Below are 24,793 nucleotides of genomic sequence, written 5' to 3' on the forward strand. Positions count from 1 at the left end.
TGAATATATGTATAGGTACATGTATTACGGGCAGGATTTGCGCTCAGGTGAAGAAATTATGTGAAGTGCTTCCAGCATGATAAGGATATATAAAGACCATTTGAAGGGAAGTCATCACTTCAGCAGAGTATTTTTGTACATCATTTTACACCTTTGTAATAAAGCAAATTTTTTTAAGAAGAGATCCGAAAAGAACAACTTATTTAATAATTGTGAAAAAGCGTTTTGTTTACAAAAAAGAATTATAAATGAGAAGAAGAACAGATCCAAGAAGCTGAAGAAAAGTGTAGTAGTACACTTTGCGACGAGCGAAATTAGCTATTTTTATTTTCACTACTTTTTATATATAGTATTACCCAAACTGCATTTTTTGGCTGATTATGAAAAAAAAAAAATTATTGACAACTTGTATTTAATTAATACTAATATTACTGATGAAGATATACAAGGACACTTATATAATAAAATAAATGAAGAAGGGAAATGTTGTAGCATTATCTTCTGTAATGATATATTACCAAAAGAAAAATATAATTATAACAATTCGTTAACTATATTTTTAGAGAATGCGAGTTTTTTAAATATATTCGTAAACTTATATCAAAGAAAACGGATGAAAAAAGCTCCCCAGTTATTAATAAGGAAAGACCAAAAGCGGCATATCAGTTGTGCAAAAAGTCAATATTACAACTTCAACAGAGGTAAACATTTGATGGTGTGTAATAATTGTTTATATATGTTTTATTTTACAAGAAATCATTTTAATAAATGTAATATTATAATACACAAGAGAAATAAAAACTTACGTTCCTTTACAATATATGATGAAATAATCAAAAATATAAATACAAGTGTACAATGGGCAAGACATTATTCATTTTATAAATTTTACTACACTGCGTATGTCAGTTTTTTAAATCATCGAATAAATACTTTTCACAATATTATGAACATGGTCATAAATAATAAAAGACAAAAAAAAAAAAAAATATATTATATCTTTTTTTTAAATATAAAAAGATACTATTTAATTCTAGCATATTTTACGACTTCATTAATAAGAAATTTATATGTATCGATTTTTGTCATGCGGCTAATTTGTACATAGAATTTTTAAAAGTACAAGATAGAGTTAATGCAGCAGCTGACCCAAATAATTGTAAAACTTCCTTTCATTACAGGATTAATGGACGTGATGAAAAAAGAAATTTTAATAAAAAAGACCTAGTTAAAGAAATGAAAAATAATTTGAACATTTATGTATGGAGTAGCCACCAAAAGGAAAACTTTTATTCGTCTCTCGTAAAAATGAAATTTCGCAAATTTTACAATTGAAGCTGTTTCACTTGAGCTTCATCACGTGTGCAGCTTGACCTGTATATATATATATATATATATATATATATAAATGTGAGTGCGTTTGGGCCCATGGATCTATGTGCTTATCGGCACACGTACATATTGACAAATTCACAAACCGACATATGTACATGCAAGTGTATGTGTGTATTTATGAGCATATTATTCGTGGCCATATATACCTGCCTGTTCATAATATTTCACCTGAACGTGTTCATTTATTGCCATTTTATGTGCTTTCGTTAGAACGAGAATAAGCATCTTCCTTAAATTTTATGTCTCCTCTTTTTTTCTGTAATTTTTTAATTTTGTCAACTCATATTTTATATGTTATATTTTATTTTTCATTTAACATTTTACATTTTCCATATTACATTCTACATTTTTCATATTACATTCTACATTTTTCAATATTTTTTTTTTTTTTGGGGGTGGATGTTGTATTTATACAATATGAAAAAAAATTTTCTTTCAATTTTCTTTAAAAATTAGGTCTTTTTTTTTTAATATATGCAGATTACCTATTGCAATTTTGGTCTGCGCGTAATTAATGCAAAGAATATGATGATACACAAATTGTTAATATATATGAATAAACAGTTCAAAACAAAAGGTGAACACTCAGCTTTTAAAATGCTTTTACAAAAGGGTATGTTTCTTTTTTATATTAATATAGCAAAAATTTCGAAAGTCTCTCAATTGTATTTTATTAATTGAAATGACAAGCATAATAGAGTGAGCAGCCCGAACAAAATAAAAATATATGAACAACGCGGATAATATAAAAGCATTTAAGCAATGCGAATGATATTAAGCTAAACAAATTTTACTAATAATATAATTTCCTTTTTTTGGTATATTCGTACCTGGCAACCATATTATATAAATATATATATATATGAACTACGCTAAGTTACAACTTATTGTTGGCTTCTTTTTCTTTATTCGCGTTTTTATGTTTCATCTTTTTTCGTTTTTACAGGAATTCACATCCCATAAGCATCAAGCAGGAGTAAATAATGTTTTTTAGTAACGAAGGAAAAAAAAAAAACATAAACGGCTTTTTTAAGATATTTTTAATTAGAAAAAAAAAAAAAAAAATTAAAATGAAATAAAATGAAATAAAATAAAACAGAACTCCTTTGTATCAACGATGTATTTATTTTGTGACCTTTTTACGAAAAAAGATGACTGATTTGTATGAAAAATGATTCCTTTTTGTTATATTCAGAGTTCCGCTGTGAACTTTTAAAAAAGCTAGTAAAAAACGGTTAAGCCGAAGTGCAATCCAAATACAAACGAAAGATTAGCAAAATATTAGCGAAATATTAGCGAAATATTAATGAAACATTGACGAAATATTAGCGAAATATTAGCGAAATATTAATGAAACATTGACGAAATATTAGCGAAATATAAGTAAAAAACGAAGAATGAACGAAAAGCATTTGAGTTCATGTTGCTCTATTGTTTCAGTAGCGACTTGAGATACAACAAATGAACAATTAAAAAGTTGCAGCGAACGTTTTGTTTTTTTGTCGAACTGGTTATATACCAACGTTTGTACGCATTTGTTTATACAAACATATATGTACATAAACATACGTACATATGCATATATACATATATACATATATACATACTTAAACGTGTGTACCATACATTTACTTCTACATATTCGTACGTGTGCCCCCGTAGAACATTGCTTATTTCACCCCTTGTCACATGAAATTAAACATTAACACGTTAAGAATTTTTTTTTTTTTAGAAAAGAATGTCATTGAGCTTGTAATAATGAATTATGCATGAACTCACAAGGTATATATGATTTGTTCTATCAGATTTGTGCGTTAAATGTTCATATATACATACATATATACGTAAGCACGTGAATGTACTTATGTTCTTGTGCATATACTTATTTTTGCTATGTGAGGGAAGCCATTCGTTCGTGCCAACATGATATACATAAAAGGGAAGAAGCGACTGCTGTGCATAAGTGAAGAGGACATAAATGACGAAAACTATTTGTTAATAAAAAATATTTTAAAAGATGATGATGTAAGTATGAGTAGCTGGATTGAGGTTAGTCTGCTGTATTATAAGAAAAATTATTTTAAATTATTTTTAGATTTAATTAAAGAGGGAGATAAATATTTTAATACCCCATATGATGATAACACACATTTTAATATGTTGTTATTGATATATAATTTAGAAAAAATTGTATTAGTTAAAAATATCAATAAAGAAGATGAACTTAAAATAAAAGTAGAAAATCTAATGAATCAAATTGATAAGAAAAAGACGGATACAAATAGCAATAAGATGAATAATGGTCAAGGAGAAGATTATGATTACTTGTCTCATTTTTTAATTAAAGGAATTTACAATGTTCATATATATTTGCACTTACTAAATAAGTATGATAATAGAGGTGTAAATAATAAGTACACTGCAACATCGTGCTTACTACCATCCGTATCTTCATCACTAGCATTCGATGCTGCCAACACGTCAAATACGTACACTACTAATATCATAAAAGGAAAAGCAAGTAACGAATATATGAATCCTCTTAATTATTTAATTGATAGTATTAATATATTTGTTTATTTAATTAAAATAAATAACTATGATTTTGTTTCTTCGATATATTTAGCGTACGCTTTATGTCTAATATATAAATTTGATATATGCATCGAATTTTCTTCATATGTGCTGTTAAGGATTATACACTTTCAAAATTTTGTAAAATCTCTAGCTGGGATATATAGAAGTGCTTATTTGAGTGCTCAGGGTAAAGATAGCGTAAATGAGAATGCGGAAAGAGGAGTAGAAGATGCAGCAGCAACCGGAGTAGTAGTAACAGAAGCATCGTTTCTATCACCATCCGTGGGAACGGTCATTCATTGTACGAGTGATGAAAAGAATCAAAGCGAAAGCAGGATGGACAATGACAACAGTGGTAAAGATAACGAAAGGAATAACAGGAAGGAAAAAATGAATGAATACATGTATAAATTAGTGAAACTGAGAAATATACTAAACTTGATAAAGAATTTTAAGGCTATAATAAAATACTTGATTGGTATATGTTATATGAAAAAAAAATATTTTAGCATGGCCTCATACTGTTTTACATCTTCTTTAAAAATAGACAAATATTACTCATCTGCGTACTTAACAAATACATTATTGTTGTTAATGAATTATTTAAATAAAATTACACAGTATAATGATTTTATTAAAACAGAGGGGAAGTATGATTTTATAAAATATGCTAATGATGATATATTAAAATATGGCTATATTGATAAATCTGAGAATTCAAAGCAATTTGGTTCTAACAAAAGTAGTAGCTGTTTTGAAAGGAAGGAAGCAGAAAAATGTGAAAAGCATGCAAAGGATATGAAGAAGAGTGAAAGGGAAGATGCGATACTTAGCGGGGGGGGTAAATGTATGGTAGACTTTTTAAGAGGTTCAGATCATATTAGCAGTAATAGCAATTGTAGTAGTTATAACAATAAGTACAGTGCAAATAGTGTTAGTGGTACCTATTTTTCCGTACGAGGGAATAAAAACGAAAAAGCGGACATTCCGCTGAAGCACATTCTGAAGAAAAATGCATCAAGTAGTGTTAAAAATAATAGTTTAAAAAAGATTCCTATAAAAGAGATAATAAATTTAACCTTGCTTTATTATTATAATTATCTGAAGAAGGTTATTACAATATATTCTAAGAATATAGATAGAGTACTAAACAGATATAATAATAAAATACTTACGATTAACAAGAATGACATATATGAATACGACGAATCAATAGAGATAGGTAATGATGAAAATACATTTGTAAAAAATGAATATTATAATGTTTTTTTAAATAATAAGTTAATATGTATGTATTTAGACCTATGTGAAATATGGTTGATGCATGGAAATAGCAATTCTATAATTCTGTTAAAAATTATAAAAGAAAAAATAAATTTTAATTATGTAAGTAAAAAATTTTTAAGTAAATATTATTTCTTAATTGGTATGTATTATCATATAATAAAAAATATGAAAAGATCATTGAAATATTATTATAAAAGTTGTATTATATATAAAAATAATGCTAGTAGATATTATTACATCATTTCTTGTATATATGTTAAGAAATATAATAAGGCCAAAAAAAACTTGATATATTTTTATTTAAAATGCAAAAATGCTTATGTCCTTAAACTGTATATCTTTTTCTTCACACATATAGCTAATTTGTATTTAAACTATAATGTGTTAAACAAAGAGGAAATGATTTTATCCTTAAACACTGCTAATGTGGATGCACATAGGAGAGCGCCAGGTACTGATACAAGAGAGATCGTTCAACCATCTCTAACAGTTAGCAGCAAATTTGTAAAAAGTAACTCGGATGGTAATGTAAAAATAGTCTTTAAGATGCTACAGAATGTGTTAGATATTATAACAAATCATACGCAAATATTTCTAAACGATTTGGACATAAAATTCATGAAATGTAAAATTTATGAACTGTTGATAACAAAATATAATGAGGAAAATATATATCCCTATTTTAACTTATTAGACCAAATTTATCAAGTGAAAAATTTTTTCAACAAGAAAAATAAATTACCAAAAGTATCATACGAGCTAATTAATAATTATATCGTTACTTTGTTTTATTTCAATTTTAAAGAAAAGAGTTTGGAGCTAATGAAGCGTTTGAAAGAGGAAATATTCTATAAAGCCAAAAGCTTTTACAACTACTACACATGTGTGTTGTGTAGCGAGGGAAGAAAAATATTCCATCCGAGGTTGGCGCATGAGGGAGGTGAGGTGAATGCAGAATCTGCCGTAAGGGAAGGAGAAAGTGAAGGAGGTGAAGACAATAGGATTAAAGTAGACTGGGCTGAGGGAGATAGGGTTAAGGTCGACAAGACGTGTACAGAAAGCCATTCCATGGAAAAGCAACAGGATGATAGGGGTAGTAAACGAAAGCGCAATTATGATTGCATTAGTAATAAAAGAAGAAAAAATGAAATTTTAAATTTTCAAAAAATGAGGAGTAATAGTGAGGGTAGTGACAATATCAAAAGGAAAGACCAAATTGCTAGTGATGAAGGGAGTGTAAGAAGCGAATTGATACGTTTCAGTAAAAGTAAAAGAAGAAGGGATGAAATATTAAGGCAGAGCAAGAAGAATCTAAAATATCTAAGAACAATATTAAGATTTCATCGTATTTATAAAATAAGAAATATACTGACAAAAAATGTTGCATCAGGGAGTGCAAGGAATGCAGGGAGTACAGGGAGTACAGGGAGTGAAATATATTTAAAAAAAACAAATAAGGAAAGATTTAAACAAATCATAAATTATTTAAAAAAGTTATATGTTACAATATTTTTTAATTATGCTGTTATGCTAGAAGTTGTTGGGTATAAGCACATATCCATGAATATATACAAACTATATACAGAAATGTATGTAAATTATGATAGTGCATTTGTTAGGCTAGCAAATATATATATAAAAAATAAGAATTATTCAAAAGCTAAAAAGATAATAGACAATGGATTGAAATATAATATACACTCAATGGATTTATTTTTATTAAAATTATATTTACATGTTAAGAGAAAACATTATGATTATAGCATTTATGCATTAGAAAAATTAAAAAAAAATCAATCTTATAAAGATAATGTATTAATTAATACCTACTTAGCTATAATCAAATTTTACAAATTAAAAGAATGCAAAAATAAAGAAGAAAGGAATTATTTAATAAATGAAATTTATAATCAGTTAAATACTTTACTAGATAAGAAAAATAATTTTTTTGCTGCTAATTTAATTTCTATATTATTAAGTATAAACCACAAATATGATTTAGCTCTTGAATCTTTTCAATTATTAATCGATGCAAATGAAAAATTTTCATTTTATTATTTTTCCAGTTTGAAAAATTTAGTTGTTCACATGTTCAATCATTTAATTAGACATAATGATATAATAAATAATAAATTATTTTTGAACAAGCTAAATTTATTTTTTAATATAAGTGTAAAAAATGGGATAAATGATAAACATTTTTATCTCTGTTATGCTAACTTCTTGCATATATTGGATAAGTTCGATGATGCTATTAACTTACTCTATGCTTGTTACGTTAAATGGCCTTATGATCTGGTCATACTAAATACGCTAATTATTTGTATTGATTCATGTGTATCAAAATATTTAAGTTTTGATTATGTGGAGTTAAAAAATATTCTTATTATGAGGAACTTAATTAACTTTTCATTCTTCGTTATACATACCTTGTTGCACTGGAAGCACTTTACCAATACGGCCGAGCTGCTTTCCTCAGGTACGTGTGCCCACAGGGAAAATAAAATAATATAGAGTAAAAAATTGAGTAAAAAATAGAGTTAGAAGTATTGTAAAAAATTGAGTAAAAAATTGAGTAAAAAATTGAGTAAAAAATAAAGTAGAATAAAAAATAAAACATAACAGATTAAAACCCATTTGGGTGGAAACACTATTCTGTCGGATGAACTGTTATGAAAAAGAAATTACATATATAAGAATTTTATGCCATAGTAATACTTTGACGTTTTTAATTTGAGATATATATTGTTCATTTGGGGATTGGGAAGGGTCTTTTCCCTTCCCTATTTTGTCTCTCAATGTTTTCGGCTTAATCTTGTTGCCCCGTCAACCATCATACTGGCTCTTTTATTTTTTTGTTCGCTTATTTTACATATTTAACCTATTTTAAACATCGTACATCTTTTTTTTTTTTTTTTTTGATTTTTTTTCGCCTTACCTTATGCCCTACAGATGAGCAGTATAACTATTACAAGGAAGATGACTACACAGTTGAAATAAAAAAGAAGGATCTTGAAAATTTAGCAAGTAGGAAATATTTAATAAGCACATATAAAAAATTTGAGGAGAAAATAAAACCATATATTGATAGTAGTCTTCCAACAATGTTAAAACAGAAAAAAATGTATCATATGAAAAAAATAAATATACAAAAAAAAATATATGAAGAAAAAAAAAGGAAAAAAATGATTATGGAAAGGAAAAAATTAAAAAACAAAGAAGATTTACATGAAAAATTGTTAAGAGATGTTTATGAATTAACCTATCACATATCAGAGCAAAGCATGAACATAAAAGAACAGAAGGATATTAAAGAGAATGTAGACGAACTTAAATTAAGTGAAATAAATTTAGACATAAATAAAAGAATAACTAGTGAGAACGAAAACAATCCTTCCAATGATAGCGAAGAGTCCAGTTCCTTATCCAGTAGTAGTTCGGATTTATTTGAGGAGGAAAAACCAAAAAAGAGAAAAAAAATTGTAAATTAGTATGTTCAGGCGGAAATAAAAAGAAAAAAAATAAAATAATAAATGAATGGTGAAGCAGCGAAGTAAATAATGAAATATACAATGAATTATACAGTGAAATATACAATGAAATAAACAATTATATAAACAATGAAATATATAATGAAATAAATAAAATCGAAACGAAAATAAATTAAACACTCGAAAAAAGGAATGTGCTTTATGCGGAGAGGAAATAGGAAATTATGCCATAAAACTTGTAGAGAGGGAAAAGACAATTATGTGATAATATGTTACTAAAACAGATAAAAGTGAAATGTAAAAATAGAAAAATAGCAAAAAATAAAATATTAAAACGACAAAACGGCAGAACGACAAAACGGCAGAACGACAAAACGGCAGAACGACAAAACGGCAGAACGACAAAACGGCAGAACAACAAAACGGCAAAACAACAAAACGGCAAAACAATAAATTAAAGCGAAATAATGAAGAACAAAAGGTTCTTTTTTAAAAAAAGAGACATGAACATAAATATATGAACAGTACAGGAAAAAAAAGAAAAAAAAAATTGCGAATGTAGATTAATTGTATTGTGATTTATAATTTTAAAAAGATTCGTTTAAAAAGAATTTTTGGAATTAGTATTATTCAAAAGTGCTGAGTCATTTTCGGTAAAATAGGAAAAAACATTTAGAATATTTTAAAAGAAAAAATGGGAAAAAAAAAAAAAAAGCATATATGTATAAATGTGTATATACAAAAAGCATCTATATTACGTGCCCGTTTTACATGTGTACAAAAAAAAAAAAAAAATATGACAGAATATTTTCTTAAAAGGTAGAAAATTTTAATAAAGGGAAATATAAGTGATAAATGAAATGAAAAATAGTAAGTAATCAACAAAAATACATTCACTGTTTTGAATTAAAAAATAAAGATTATGTGCATATAAATAGGATGGCCAAATATATATAAGGATGGGTTCTTTAAGCATATGACAAATAGAAAAAATTGGGACAAGTTAAATAATGCCATCATAAACAAATAAACTGAATTTTAATTCGTTATTTTTTAAATCCAAGTCATCAAATTTGCAAAAATTGTAAGTATTTTGATAATATTCTTTTGATAAATACGTAAAAGGCCCCTTAGTAATTCCATTAAGCGATAAGCATATATATTCCTCAAGCATGCCATAATTCTCTAGTTGTTTTAAGCCTACGCTTACATAGCTATCATGGGGAAAATTATGGATAATGTATAATTGTAAGCAATGTGGACGTAACGAGTTCTAAATGCACAAGATAAGCAATACATAAATAAAATAATACAAATAGCAGAAATTGCATATACATATATATATATATATATATAATAATATGAATAATACAATGGAGTGAACTGTACACTACAAAAAGCTATAAATGGAAAGCGTACATGAAAGAATTTAATAGTTTACTTTTTTCTTGCGGATTTATGCCCATCTAACCAAATTTTTAACTTGAACGACTTTTTCCCTGCAAACGAAAAGGCAGAAGTGGTTAAAGGAATGTTCCCCATTTCTCTAAATCGCCAAAAGAGTTTCTAAAAAGAAAAAAATAAAATAAAAATAAATAAAAAAAATAATAAAAAGTATAAAAATTGTTTACATTTGTATGTTTATGTGTGTGTCCATAATATTTGGTAATATTAAGACATATTTTGCGCGTATGCTATTACGTTATGTAGCATTATTAGAATTGCTTTACATTATTATTTTTATTATAATTATTAATATTATTAATTTTATTAATATTATTAATATTATTAATTTTATTAATTTTATTTGTATTATTATTATTTTTTTTTTCTTTATTTTTGCTACATTGCCCTTATTTTTACCTCTTGAACATTCCTGATAGTCCATACCACCTTGTAATTGTGTATGTGAAGCGAATCAACTTTATTTATACTGCTTATAGTAAACGCATCCGTCGCTTTTTTTTTTAAAGTGTAATCTTTATCTATATTCATATATAGATATTTATTATTATTCATGTTAATATAATATTCTAAATAGTGATTCATTTTTTTTTGATCGTCTGCAATGCTTTCATATTTCTTCATAATATCATCTGTTTGCATGTAATCATATTTTGTTTCTTCTTCATTCTTTACACTGTTTTTGTATTTATATATATAATAATATATTAAATTTAATATTTTGGATTTATTATATTTTTCTATATGATCAATTTGAAAAAAATTATAAAAATTGTAAAAATTAAAAAGTGGTTTATTTACAAACACATTTTTTAAAGTATCTTTCTGTAATATATATTTATCTTTGAGTTGTTTATTTAAAATATATGTATGAACATCATCAACTGAAACTTTCTTTTTGTATGTGTATACTTTTCTATGATATTTCCCAATATGCTTAATCTTTAATTTTTTTTCCCTTTTCTTTTTTCTTTTTTCTTTTTTCTTTTGTTTTTTTGTTATTGTTAATGGGGTAGAATTTTCCTCTTTAATTCCTTTCGTATATTCATTTAAATTCTCTTCAATTATTTTTTTGTTTGACTTAGACAAATCTTCAACATCTTCCTTTGCTATTACTTCGTTTAGCATTTCATCGTTATCTTTCTTCTGTTCAAATGCATTTTGTTCTTGTTTCCCCCGATCGTTTAATATATCCATTAAGTTAATCCTTTTGTCCACTCCCTCTGCACAAGAGATGGAAGTAGTAGCAGTGGTAGCGGTCGTAGGAGTAGTGGTACTGCCCATTTGATAATCACCCGCAAAGGTTGTTACTGGATGACCGCTTAATTTATTTTCAATGTAGTCAAACACTGAGTATTTTATCTTTGAATCGAATATATTTTCTTCTTTACCCTCATTTTTCCTTTTTAATTTATAAAATTTAAGCAGTCTACGTCTCATCAATTTTTTATTAACTTTTTTTTTCCCTTCCTCTTGGCCCTTTTCATTACTTTTCTTTTTTTTTTTTTTTTTTTTCTTCTTGTTTCTTCTTCGCACATGACTAGGAATACTCCTTATCATTGATTGATCTTTAAGTTTTCTAAAAATCAAACTTAGTTGAAACTTTGAATGTTTGTTTTTTAAGGTATATGTGTTAAGAAATTTCATGTAAGACTTATTTTTGAATGTAAGAAGGTAGCTATTATTATTATTTTCAAAAGTAGAGTTAAAAGAGACGTAACATATAGAGATTTTTACATAATTTATGATAAACAAATAATAAAAGTATATCTTCAAATCCATTTATTTTGTGTTCTTTAATGTAAAAGTATTACATTGTTATTCTATTACTCTTTTTTTAAAATAGTTCCTATGTGTTTCACAATGCTAAACGGGCATATGTGTTCAATTACACGTACAAGTACATATGTATGCAAGTATGTACGTATGTATATGTACGTACGTATGTATGTATATGTATGTATATGTATATGTATGTACGTATGTATGTATATATATGTATATGTATATGTATGTACGTATGTATGTATATGTATGTATATGTATATGTATGTACGTATGTATGTATATGTATTAAATTTATATAAATACTTATATACACCTCTTTAGATAAATGTTTTATTTTAAAATTTTTTAGAATGTAAATAAAAAATTAAAACATATCTCATAAACAATATAAATAATAACATAACAATATAAAAAAAAAAAAAAAAAAAAAAAAAGCATACATTCAAAATTAATAAAATAAAATAATAGTTTTACATGAAATGGAATACAAAGGAAAATGCCAGTAACTGCACGAATGTAATAATTAAAATAAAATGAATAAAAAACTAATAATAATAAAACACGTAACGGCAAAGTACACAAATATAACGTGCATAGCATAAATGGATTATAAGGCATGTATAGCATGTGTGATATGTAATTATGTATGACAACTTTAAAAGGGAAATGATGAAGTATCCCTACAAGTACATCCTCTTTCTATTAACTTTCATATCTGGACGTAGCACAAACTCGTACATTTTTTCTTTATCGTTAATAAGTCCATCCTATAAAAAAAAAAAAAAAAAAAAATTTATAACAATAATGATAATAAAATGATTAAATGTAGAGCTGGCATATACTGAAAATATGCTGTAATAAGCACGAAGTAAAACGTAAGGAAGAAATCGAAAGGGGGTTATTAAAGCTGTACGTATGGAAATGGGGAAAAAGTACAAAAAAAAAATACAAAAATAAACAAAAAAGCAAACAAAAAGGCAAACAAAAAGGCAAACAAAAAAGCAAACAAAAAGGCAAACAAAAAGGCAAACAAAAAGGCAAACAAAAAGGCAAACAAAAAGGCAAGCAAAAAGGCAAACAAAAAAGCAAGCAAAAAGGCAAACAAAAAAGCATGACAAAAAGGTGTATAAAAAAGTATAACTAAAATGCTTAACGTGAAATAAAAATATGAGCAGTCCATATTAAAAAAAAAATAATAAAAAAAATACCTTCAAGCTAAGTAACTGTAAGGTAAACCCTGGGCCTATTTCATTTAAACTGCATTTCCTTTTGTTAAGAAAATTATATCTGCAGGAACAAGTTCGCGAGGAAAAAAAAGAAAAGAAAAAGAAAATAAACAAAACGAACAAATGCACAGAAAACATGGGAGAAAAATAAGTACAAAAAATACGGACGAAAAGCAAGTACGAAAAACATGGAAAAAAAAAAGGAAACAAAAATGTATGAACACACGAAGGAAAGGCAAAATTGCGCACATGTTGGTGAAACGAACATAACATTTTTCACGTATGCGCTGCGTGGGCACTCCCCTTTGTGTACACTATTCCAAGAATTCAAAAAAGCTTACTTAAAATGACGAAAAAAAATAAAATCCCTCTGATTATAAAAAACAACAATTTTTTGACCTTTATACTTAGGATTACGAGGTACTAAGGTGTGTAATTGTCTTTTTATTCTCTGACCAATGAATGTATTAAAATTTGTTATATAAACTTCTGGAGGTAATGTTGTAATTTCAATGTCTGTTTTTTTTTTTTTGTGTGCATAAACAAGATTTGTTAAATTATATTTAGCTGTAGGACCATTTGGTAAGGTACATATAAACATATATTTTGGATGTTTATTAATACCTTCTTCAATTAATATAAATGTAGAGAATTTATTTTCTATTGAATTTTTTATAAGAAATTCAATTGAGTGTTTTAATCTGGGCTCATAAAAAATATGTGGAAATACTAATGATAATTCCTTCATAAATAATATAGTATTTTTTGATGGTCTTTTAATTGATGTTATAACAATATTTGGTTCTTTATTTTGTTTAAAATAATCACTGAATTCATCTATAAATGTTTCATCTAATAAGAATTTTTCATTTTCAGCATTTAATTTAGATTCATCAAAAATTGCTAACTTCTCTATACTTCTTGGTATTTTTTTTTCAACAGGTATATTTAATGCTTGTTTGCACTTTATTTCGTCTTTTTTTTGTCTACGTAATACTAATTTTTTTATATATGCTTTTCCTTTTAGAGCATTTTTCCTATGTTTATTTTTTGTAAAACGTGAGAGTTCATTAAATTTATCGATATCAATATTTTCTATTTCCTTTATGGACAGACGTTTTTCCTTGGTCATATATCGCAGCCTTTTCTTTTCCCTTTTATTCATTTTTATGCTAACAATAATTTCTCACGGGAATAAGAAGCAATCGTCACTCGAACGAGAAACTGCTATACTAACGAGAAACTGCTATACTAACGAGAAATCGCTATACTAACGAGAAATCGTTACACGAATGAGAAACTGCTATACTAACGAGAAACTGCTACACTAACGAGAAACTGCTACAATAATAAGAAAATGTTATATGTTCGCACGGAAGGGCATATACTACGTGCGTACCACAGGGCTTCATACGTGCATCCACATATACATACATACACGCACTCATATATACATATATATACGTATATGTATGTATATATATATATAGAGAGAGATAGATAGATATATAGATATATATGTACGTGTATACCCACGTAGTGAGTTACTTTCCTGTTGCTGAACAAAAAAAAAAAAAGAAGAGCTTATATTGTGTTCCTAAAATTACATGTTTTTAGATTCTTATAGTTGAACTTTGTGTCTGCTTCAATTAAACAAGAGATAAGCATGGTGAACAACTATTTTTCATTTTAATTGTAGTATAATAATTAAACAAAAAAAAATTAAAAATACTTAAAACGTGTTTAACATGTACATAAATTTCTTTCAAAATATATACTTCACCATCGATGCATATCTCAAGGAAAATACTTTCATATGTTTTATAGTTTATATAGTACAGTTAAAAAAGTAATAGGATAAATAAATTAAAAATATGCAGATAAATTTTTTATGGACTTTATCACATATACATAAACATATATCCTAATTAATGAATATTTATATTTATATATATATATATGCAACTTTGTATAGGTATGTTCTTATTAATGTATGTTTTAATTTGTAAAAATGAAAATTAAAAAAAGTTTGCTGCTCTTTTTAAATAATATACGGCGTAAAATAATTAAGCCATAAAAGGGTTAAGAAGCACAACTACAATTATAAATATTTTCTAGTAAAATTCTTTTTTTTTTTTTTTTTTTTTTTTTTCTTCCATTTAGCATAATTTTTAATAATATTAAAAGCGCTCGCTTAATATTCATATTCGCCATTTCTCTCTCCGCATGTATTCTGGTTATTAGTCGCATTTACCAATGTACAGTAAGTACGAGTATGTAGTATGTGCACACGTATATGTAGTACTTATGTATGTATATTCATATATATTTTTTGTATAGAATATACTTATGTATAGTTGAACGGACATTGCAAAAAATTGGTTCATCTGTTTAAACGAGTTTTTGGCAAAAAAAGGAGAAAAAAAAAAAAAAAAACAGAAAGAACAAAATAAACTAAAAAAATGTCAAAAAAAGGCCATAAAAATAGTGAGTAAAAATATAAGAGAAAATATATTATATATTATATATAACAGATAATATATATATATATATATATATATATATATGAACAAACGAGTGAACGAACGCATATGCAAGTAACGAATCCGAGCAGTAACTTTATTGACGAATTATCGCATAAGCTACTTTGCACAAATTAGCTGAAAATAAAATTGAAGAAAAAAGAAAAAAGAAAGAAAGGGAAAAATAAAAAATTAAACAGCATAATAGGAGTTATAAAAAAAAGGGAAAATAGGATTATAACAAAAAAAAAAAAAAAAAAAAAATGTTACAATACGAAATTTGTTATTAGCCACGCATACATATATGCATGTATTTATGTATATATGCATGTATTTATGTATATATGCATGTATTTATGTATATATGCATGTATTTATGTATATATGTATGTATTTAAGTATATATATATGTATGCATGGTGGATGCCAAACTATAGACATACCCACATACAGCATATTTAAGCCTATTCACACTTGTTTTACTACGTGCGCTCGTACGTTTTGACCATTTAGCTCTTTGAAAAAAATGTTTAATCTAAGTAGTCTGTTAATAGGAAAAAAAAATACAAAGGTGGAAGGAAGAGGTTCCTCTGATAATGGAAATAACGAGAATGACAGTGGAGAAAATAATGCCGATAGAAGGAATAACGAAAGCGTAAAAATCAAATTAATAAATATGCAAGAATATAAAACCAAAAAGTTTTTAGACGAACGAAAAAATGTTAATGCGTGGAGCGCAAATAATGATGGTAAAAAGAAGAAAAGCAACAAGGATGATAATAAAAAAGAAAAGAAAAAAGAAGTAAAGAAAAAGGGGGAAGAGAAAAAGGGGGAGGAGAATAAGGTGAAGGCGAAAAAGGAGGAGACGAAAAAGGAAGAGGCAAAAATAGACGAGTCAAAAAAAGAGGAAGCCAAAAAGGGGGAGATGAAAAAAGGCGAAAAAGCTTCCAGCCCAGTAAAATTATTTATACCCTCTGTACTAAGAAATAAACTAGTAAGAGAAATAAAAGAAGTAAAAGAAAAAAAAGAGGACTTATTCCCTGATTTGTTACAGTCTAAAAAATCAAATAAAAAAGAAAAAGAAAAAAAGAAAAGCGTAACCCCTCAGAAAAAAAATAAAAAAGAGAAAACAGATAAAAAAAAACAAGAAGAAGAAAACGAAGAACAAAACCATGTACAAATAGAACAAATACCAAAAATTATTTTTAATATTTTTGATGTAGTAGATAAGAAATATGAATATGAACGAATAATAAGAAATCCAGACAAAGTTCTAGAAAAATATAAAAATAAAAAAAAATTTGAAGATTCAGCTGTTCTATGTAATTAGAATTAAAACATTATCATATTTTGTTTACCACTGTAGTTAGGGGTAAGGGGAGGAGACCCAATATTTTCAAAAATGTTTCTATAACGTACATATGTGTGCACATATGTATATATATACATATATATATAGATACCTGTACATGTTTATGCATGTGTAATTAATTTATTTTAATGTAAAGGGAGGGCGCATTTTAGACATAATAGGAACCAATCGATTTTTTCCGCTCTGTGTTAAGAAGCGTTCATTATGTATATATATATATGTGTATATATGTATATATATTTACATATGTGTATGTGTTTATAAAATGTGCTACATACCCGTATGCGTAGAATATACCATACCTGAAATTACAATGCATATGAATGTTGTACGTTAATGTTTATATATATTTTATATATTATATATATGCATATATTCGTTTATTTTTTTTAATAAAAAATGATATTTTAAAACTGTATGGATTTTTTATAATTTTCTCTTTTTTTCCTCATTTCATTTAAAACGCTATACGCTGGGTTCAGTTTCCTAACTTTTAAAGACTTTTTAAATATTTTGAAACACATTTATTAGATCTTCTTAAATACTCGCGCGTATGCATCATATATATACATATGCGTATGTATGCATGTATGTATGTATGTATGCATGTATGTATGTATGTATGCATGTATGTATGTATGTATGCATGTATGTATGTATGTATGTATGCATGTATGCATGTATGTATGTATGTATGTATGCATGTATGTAAGTATGTATGCATGTATGTATATATGTGTATATCTGCACGAATGTATATTACATATATACATATATATATATGCTTACCCATTTTCCGGAATAATGCTTCTAGCATACGAGGAATTGGCACATATTATAAAACTGCAAAAAAAGGCATAAGCAAGCCTGTCTTTTTTACGTATTTTTTTTTTTTTTTTTTTTTTTTTTTTTCAAAAAACAATGAATTGCCATTTTTTAAATAATTATTTTGTACTAAGTTCACGGCGTAATTGATAAAACATAGAGGTATAACAAAATAATACAATATGAGATTATGTATTATATAAAGAGTATAAATATAAGAAATATTACATATAACATGTAACATATAACGTGTAACATATAGCGTATGACATATAAAATATATCAGAGAAAAAGAAAAGCCTTATATATAACTATGAAAGAAGGAAAATACTACAAATACTACAAATACTAATAAAATAAAAATAGGAAAATAGAAAAAGTGTAAAAAGGGAAACATCTTTTAAAGCTGTTAACTTTTCGCGTAAAAAAATAAAAATAATAAATAATAAGAAAAAATTATGTTGATCAAATATTTATGAGAATTAACTTTTTCTTATTTTTTGGATGTAATAATAGAAGATGAAATCAAATACATTAGAAAAAAAAAAAAGAAAAAAGTGCAAGGATTAAGTGAAGCACCAAAGGGGGCAGAAACGGAAAGCAAAGAAAACGAAATAAGGAAAACATCAATTCAAAATAATGTATGTGCTCATATTTTGTGCAACGTTTGATTATATGTGTAATCATGCTTAAATACAAGTGCATACATCTATACTTCTCCACCCCATCCCCACCATACACACACAAGCCCATATGTGTATGCACATATGCTGCTATATATACATTTATGCATGGGAACACCCTCATGGACACTGTTATACACTACTAGACATACGTTCTATTCTCTTCAATTTCCACTTCGTTCCTCCCCCTCCCCTTCTACCCCTTGCTCTTTTTCATTTTTAGAAAAATGAAACGTTTACAAGATTTTTATTTCCAAAAAATCCAAGAGCCTTTAACAATTTGATCGAGTTTTCCTTTTCGAATGAGCAATTTGTACCAGTAGATCACATAGACCATACAGTTTTTCATTTGGACTTGAAATCGTTAGAGAGAAATTCAAAATAGGGGCATAACGCACGCATACATATATATGAGTGAAAACATAATAGGAATAATTGCTGTTTATATGCTTCTTATCAAAAACGATATAAAAAGGCATTAATAAAATTTTCTTTTTTTTTTCTCATTTTTTGCAATAAAATGCAGATGTCTAATTAGGAAGGACAGCGATGAGGGGAAAAAACAAATAGACATAATAAAAAAGAAAATTGAGAAAGCAAATCATTTTACATTCCTAAATGGAAACGGTTACAGATATGCATGTAATTGCACGTAGAGGTGTAGGGTGTGTAAGACATATACTTATTGACCTACATATGTACATGGCATCTGTATATGAGACATACTTTCTTTCTTTTTTCTTTTTTTTTTCTCTTTTTCTCATAGATTGCATATATCACAAGTCTAAAAATTGCTTTGACTACGTTGACAGATACACCCAGACAGTTCCGAAATTATTTAAGTACGCCGCTGTGTAAGTGCATGTATGTATATATGTACATATATGTTTCCTACCATAAAGATAAATATAACTACTTTTTTTTTAAGGGATGAGTGCACTAAAACGGAGCCACAAGAAATAAACGAAATAAGTGACACTGGTCCGTTCGATGGAAAAAATAAAAGAAAAATAAGAAAAAATATATAAAAAATATATAAAAAATATATAAAAAATATATAAAAAATATAAATAAAATATATAAAAAATATATAAAAAATATATAAAAAATATATAAAAAATATATAAAAAATATAAATAAAATATATAAAAAATATAAATAAAAAGCAGTAAATATTGTTTTTCTATCAATAATCGTCCGTATAAAACCGCATTAGTCTTAATGACCATGTGTTAGTTGTTCATCATGCATCAACTGTACTCCTTTTCACATATCAGTTTGTCAGTCTATAATATATGACGCATATTTGCTCGAGTTCCAAAAGATGTCCAAGGAGGACGATAAAGCGGTGAGTAATAAGTTAACTTGCATTCCAAGCTAATGTTCGTCTGTGTGCATATGTGAATACTCGAGTGCGCTTATGTATATGTGTAGGTGCAAGTGTAAGTATAGGTGAATGTGCAAATGTTCATGAATATATGTGCGTTGGGTTGGCTAGACTATTAGTGGCATAGGTATTGCGTTATAAAGGCCAAGTCACATCTTTTGAGAGCACTATTTTGTTTGTCCATTTGTCCGTTTGTCCATTTGTCTGTTTGTCCGTTTGTCTGTTTGTCCGTTTGTCCGTTTGTCCGTTTGTCCGTTTGTCTGTTTGTCCGTTTGTCCATTTGTCCGTTTGTCCGTTTGTCCGTTTGTCCGTTTGTCCGTTTGTCCGTTTGTCCGTTTGTCCGTTTGTCCGTTTGTTTGTCCGTTTGTCCGTCCGTTTGTCCGTTTGTCCGTTTGTCCGTTTGTCCGTTTGTCCGTTTGTCCGTGTTGTCCGTTTGTCCGTTTGTCCGTTTGTCCGTTGTCCGTTTGTCCGTTTGTCCGTTTGTCCGTTTGTTCCGTTTGTCCGTTTGTCCCGTTTGTCCGTTTGTCCGTTTGTCCGTTTGTCCGTTTGTCCGTTTGTCCGTTTGTCCGTTTGTCCGTTTGTCCGTTTGTCCGTTTGTCCGTTTGTCCGTTTGTCCGTTTGTCCGTTTGTCCGTTTGTCCATTTGTCCGTTTTTTCTATTTTTTTTTTTTTTTTTTTTTTTCGTGCCACGCGAGAACAACACCCGAGATGCATTTTCAAACTGCTGCTAACTGTTACATGCTCAGGATAAAGAAAAATATAATAGCGATAAAAAAGAAGACGAGGAAAAATGTAAGAAATGCAGCAGCAATGTAGATCTATGTTTTAGCCCTGACTCATGTACCGGTGGAGGAGAGGATTCAGATGCTGGCTCAAGCAACTACTCTGATGATGCAAAAATTGCAACAGTTCTTTTTTCTTCTTCTAGTTCGAGTGATAACAACTCGGATGTAGTTAGCGAAGATAATGATTATATAAACAAAGCAGCTTATACCAATGGGGATGAAAAGGGGGAAGAATATGAGGACGAAGATGAATATGATGAAGAGGGGGACGAATATGATGAGGAGGATGAGTATGATGAGGAGGATGCGTATGAAGAGGAGGATGCTTATGAAGAGGAGGATGCTTATGAAGAGGAGGATGCTTATGAAGAGGAGGATGAGTATCAAGGGAAGGAGAGGTATGATGAAGGGGAAATACAGGATGAAGGAGACAGACATGTTGAAGGGGGAAATTATAATGACGGAGATGATGATAAGCATACTGGGGGAGAAGGTACCACCGATGTTGATGTAAATAACAGCAGAAAAGAAAATTTAAAAAGAGAAAACAATGACATAATGAAATCTTTGAAAAGTCGTGTTAAGGGTGTGAAAGAAAACGAGACCGTAAGAAAAAAAGACGATGACTCCTTGCTTAATGAAAAAAAAAAAAAAAAAAAAAAAAAACAACTATGATAATTACAGCTGTTATAATGGTACGAATAATGGGGTAGTTAAAATAAAGAAGAGGAAGAAAAAAAAAAAGACATCAATTAGTGGAAAACATGAACTATATTTTATCAATTACAAAGATTTAAAAGAACAAAAACATGAAGAGTTAAAATTTATTTATCACGACAATAAGGTAAAAAAGAACGATACGAAAATAATACAAAAAAAAAGATTCTTAAAAACATTAAAATTAATGGATAGAATATATAATAAAAATAATGAAGAAGATATTTACTTATGTTATAAAAATAAAAATAATAAAAATATATTAACAAAATTATGGGTATTTTCTTTAAATTCTTATCATTTAGTTGTTACTGATATTAAATTTCATCCTTTCTATGAAGATTTATTTGCTATATCTTTTAAAAATAATGACCTAAAAATGAACATGGGTATATTGTGTTGTTTTACTTTTAAAAATACTAAAAGTCCTGAACATTTTTTAAAAACTAATTTTCATATACATTCGATTGAATGGTCATCTGTGAATTATTCTATAATAATTATTGGCTTATCTAATGGAAATATATGTATATATGATTTAAAAAAAAAAAAAAAGACAGATTGATTTTTGAAAGTAATTTTAGACAAATATATAACAGGGATATAATTTCCCAAATATTATTTCATCAGAAAAGCAAAATATTCTATTCTGTTTCTTATGATGGATGTGTTTTTAGTTGGAAGTATAATAATAAATTTACCGTAGGTGAAAAATTATTAACTTTAGAAAAAGACATCACTGACTTTAGCGATTCTTTAAATATTATACATACACAATCAATAACATGTATTGACTTCAATCCTTTTAAAACTAATCTATTTCTAATTGGAACAAATAAGGGGAAAATTTATCTCTATTCTAGTACCTACTCTGATAATTATTTAAATTTTTATAACGAGCATACCATGTCTATTAACTCTATTTCGTATAACAAATTCAAAAAGGACATCTTCATTTCGTCATCCTACGACTGGACCATAAGGATATGGGATCAAAAGAGAAAAAACTCTCTGCTCATATTCGACATCAAGGAGGTACCTCCAGAAAACGCGCTCACAGTTGCACAGGCATCTCGTTACGAGTGTTCCCCTGTTATGAGAGTACACTGTTATTCGTATTATACTGTTATTCGTATTATACTGTTATTCGTATTATACTGTTATACGTTTTATATTGCTATACGTATTATAATGTTATACGTTTTATATTGTTATACGTATTATAATGTTATACGTTTTATATTGTTATACGTATTATATTGTTAGGAGCGTTACACTGATAGACGTATCAGACTGCTAGAGGTGCTGGGCATGTTCGCCGTGCAATGCTTGCCCCACTTACAGAGCACACCACTTCTACTATTCACATGTTCATGCATTTTCTTTCGTTTTACAGTGCGTATATGATGTGAGCTGGTCCCCTTTTTTGTCTACCTGCTTCTTTGTCATAAGTGCAAATGCTCATGGAAATATTCATATATATGATCTAAGTATTGACATAAATAAAGCAATAATTAGTGAAGCAATAACAAAAAAAAAAAAGCTAAGAAAATTATGTGTTAATAAATTCAAAGAAGTCATACTTATAGGTGAAGAAAATGGAAATATATATTCTTATAAAATATCTTATACATTTAATCAAATGTATATGGACTATTTGAAAGGAAAAATTAGTAAGTCTTTTCAAATTCAAATAATGAATTCATTCTTAAGTAAAGTCCAGTAACGTTTGTTCGTTCAGCCTTTACTTATTTTTTCAGCACAGACAAATGTACACATATGTACGAACGGATATATAAAAAGAGAAATGCGTGGAAGATATAGACTTTTTTTTTTTTTTTTTTTCCTAATTTTTATGTATTACTTTTTTAGCAACATGAAAAACTGTCTCCTTTACTTCGTAAAACTTTTTTCCACATAAAAAATAGATAAAAAGCGGATTGAACGGGGAACGGCATATTGTTTGGCTGCATAACATATCGTTCGGCAGCGTAACAATAGATCATAGAATAAAAACACGGCCGTAATTCTTTCCGTCATCCATTGTGTTTATATTTTCCCATGGTATGTTTACCGCTTAGATAACGGGAAAATATTTTCTACTAGTGGCATTTAATGAGTTCACAAAAGAACCACAAAAGAGTGTTCAAACAAATTTTTAAATACATACGAATATGGTGTCTGCAAAAACTTGCTTGTAGTTCGGAAAAAAAAATAAAATAAGATATATGGGCAAATACAAAGGCAAGTACATAGACAAACACATAGGCAAAAACATAGGTATACCCATACATAGCAGTACAGTACATATCATTTCGGGCTTACAACTTTTCTACTTCACAGAAAAAACGGCATTAAAAAAGAAAAAGAAATATTATAGCTACCTATCTTAAATAAATAGTTCATGCATTCCTCTTGCACTAACTACCTGTGCTTTACTTTTTTGTAGGTGCTTATCACCTTAACGAATGTTTTTTAAAATAATATGCAACACACTAAAATAAAAACAAAAAAAAAAAAAAAAAAAAAATCTGCTTTTTCCTAAATTCGTTTTTGTTTTTGCTATTCATGCAGTTGTTAAGAAGTGGGCGTTTTTTGTCTAAGGGCTTAATACAAATTTGCTATTTCCTTGGTTAAATTATTTAGCAAATATCAATATATACGTACGTTCACATACGCATGCACGTACACATGTATATGCCACACGTACAAATGAAAATACACTTAAGTAAACATATATACATAAATGTGTGCAATTGAGTACATATGTACATCCTCAGTCTCCTTTTAAAACTAGTTTCTCCTTTATTAAAAATTGTGCCTTCAAACTAGGGGGTCATTTTGGTAATATGCACTACTACAGCTCCTTTCGAAAAATGAACAAAATTTTTAAAAAGGTAAAAATTCAAAAGTGTACTCTTGATGATGACAAACATGTGTAAAAATAAGAGTTATTGCTTAAGAAAATTATGTACATAATGATATGCATATATACATATATGTGTATATGTTATTCGCGCACTTGTAATTATGATCATATTAGTGAATAAGTATAATTTTATATATCACGTCATGCATACCTTCCATCCTTTTTTTTTTTTTTTTTTAAATGAAAAGTTTATTATATTATGGTTAAAAGAGAAAGAAGGAATAGCCAAAAAAAAAAAAAAAAAAAAAACATAAAATAAAATAAATTATTTCGTAAGTTTATTTTTTAAAAGCTTTAGTAACATTTAATAGAATAGTATTAAGCATATACGTGTTTTGTTTTTGCT

General features: G+C 27.6%; 4 protein-coding genes and 1 pseudogene across 5 annotated transcripts; 3 read left to right on the forward strand and 2 right to left on the reverse strand.

Annotated features, from left to right (window-relative positions):
• Nucleotides 1-76: 76 nt before the first annotated feature.
• Nucleotides 77-2,389, forward strand: MKS88_002000 (uncharacterized protein; the record flags this gene model as incomplete). The annotated part of the gene is made up of 3 exons (XM_067214975.1): nucleotides 77-701; nucleotides 1,109-1,302; nucleotides 2,342-2,389. 3 exons carry the CDS (start codon nucleotides 77-79, stop codon nucleotides 2,387-2,389), a joined length of 867 nt encoding a protein of 288 aa, XP_067074299.1.
• Nucleotides 2,390-3,318: 929 nt separating this feature from the next.
• On the forward strand, nucleotides 3,319-8,750 carry MKS88_002001 (tetratricopeptide repeat protein; the record flags this gene model as incomplete). Its single annotated transcript, XM_067214976.1, has 2 exons — nucleotides 3,319-7,738; nucleotides 8,212-8,750. The coding sequence occupies 2 exons, from the start codon at nucleotides 3,319-3,321 to the stop codon at nucleotides 8,748-8,750; spliced, it is 4,959 nt and encodes a 1,652-aa protein (XP_067074300.1).
• Nucleotides 8,751-9,753: 1,003 nt separating this feature from the next.
• Nucleotides 9,754-11,996, reverse strand: MKS88_002002 (uncharacterized protein; the record flags this gene model as incomplete). The annotated part of the gene is made up of 3 exons (XM_067214977.1): nucleotides 9,754-9,964; nucleotides 10,192-10,316; nucleotides 10,614-11,996. The coding sequence occupies 3 exons, from the start codon at nucleotides 11,994-11,996 to the stop codon at nucleotides 9,754-9,756; spliced, it is 1,719 nt and encodes a 572-aa protein (XP_067074301.1).
• Nucleotides 11,997-12,682: 686 nt separating this feature from the next.
• Nucleotides 12,683-14,360, reverse strand: MKS88_002003 (ribosome production factor 1; the record flags this gene model as incomplete). The annotated part of the gene is made up of 3 exons (XM_067214978.1): nucleotides 12,683-12,769; nucleotides 13,211-13,289; nucleotides 13,570-14,360. 3 exons carry the CDS (start codon nucleotides 14,358-14,360, stop codon nucleotides 12,683-12,685), a joined length of 957 nt encoding a protein of 318 aa, XP_067074302.1.
• A 1,916-nt stretch (nucleotides 14,361-16,276) lies between these two features.
• On the forward strand, nucleotides 16,277-23,244 carry MKS88_002004 (annotated as a pseudogene). Its single transcript has 11 exons — nucleotides 16,277-17,072; nucleotides 18,464-18,588; nucleotides 18,854-18,993; nucleotides 19,157-19,272; nucleotides 19,397-19,484; nucleotides 19,559-19,611; nucleotides 19,908-19,978; nucleotides 20,763-21,407; nucleotides 21,526-21,992; nucleotides 22,196-22,619; nucleotides 22,915-23,241. Coding segments are annotated over exons 1-11 (3,252 nt in total).
• Nucleotides 23,245-24,793: the final 1,549 nt, after the last annotated feature.

This window comes from Plasmodium brasilianum, chromosome 7, assembly GCF_023973825.1.
Source record: "Plasmodium brasilianum strain Bolivian I chromosome 7, whole genome shotgun sequence".
NCBI classification, from domain to species: domain Eukaryota; phylum Apicomplexa; class Aconoidasida; order Haemosporida; family Plasmodiidae; genus Plasmodium; species Plasmodium brasilianum.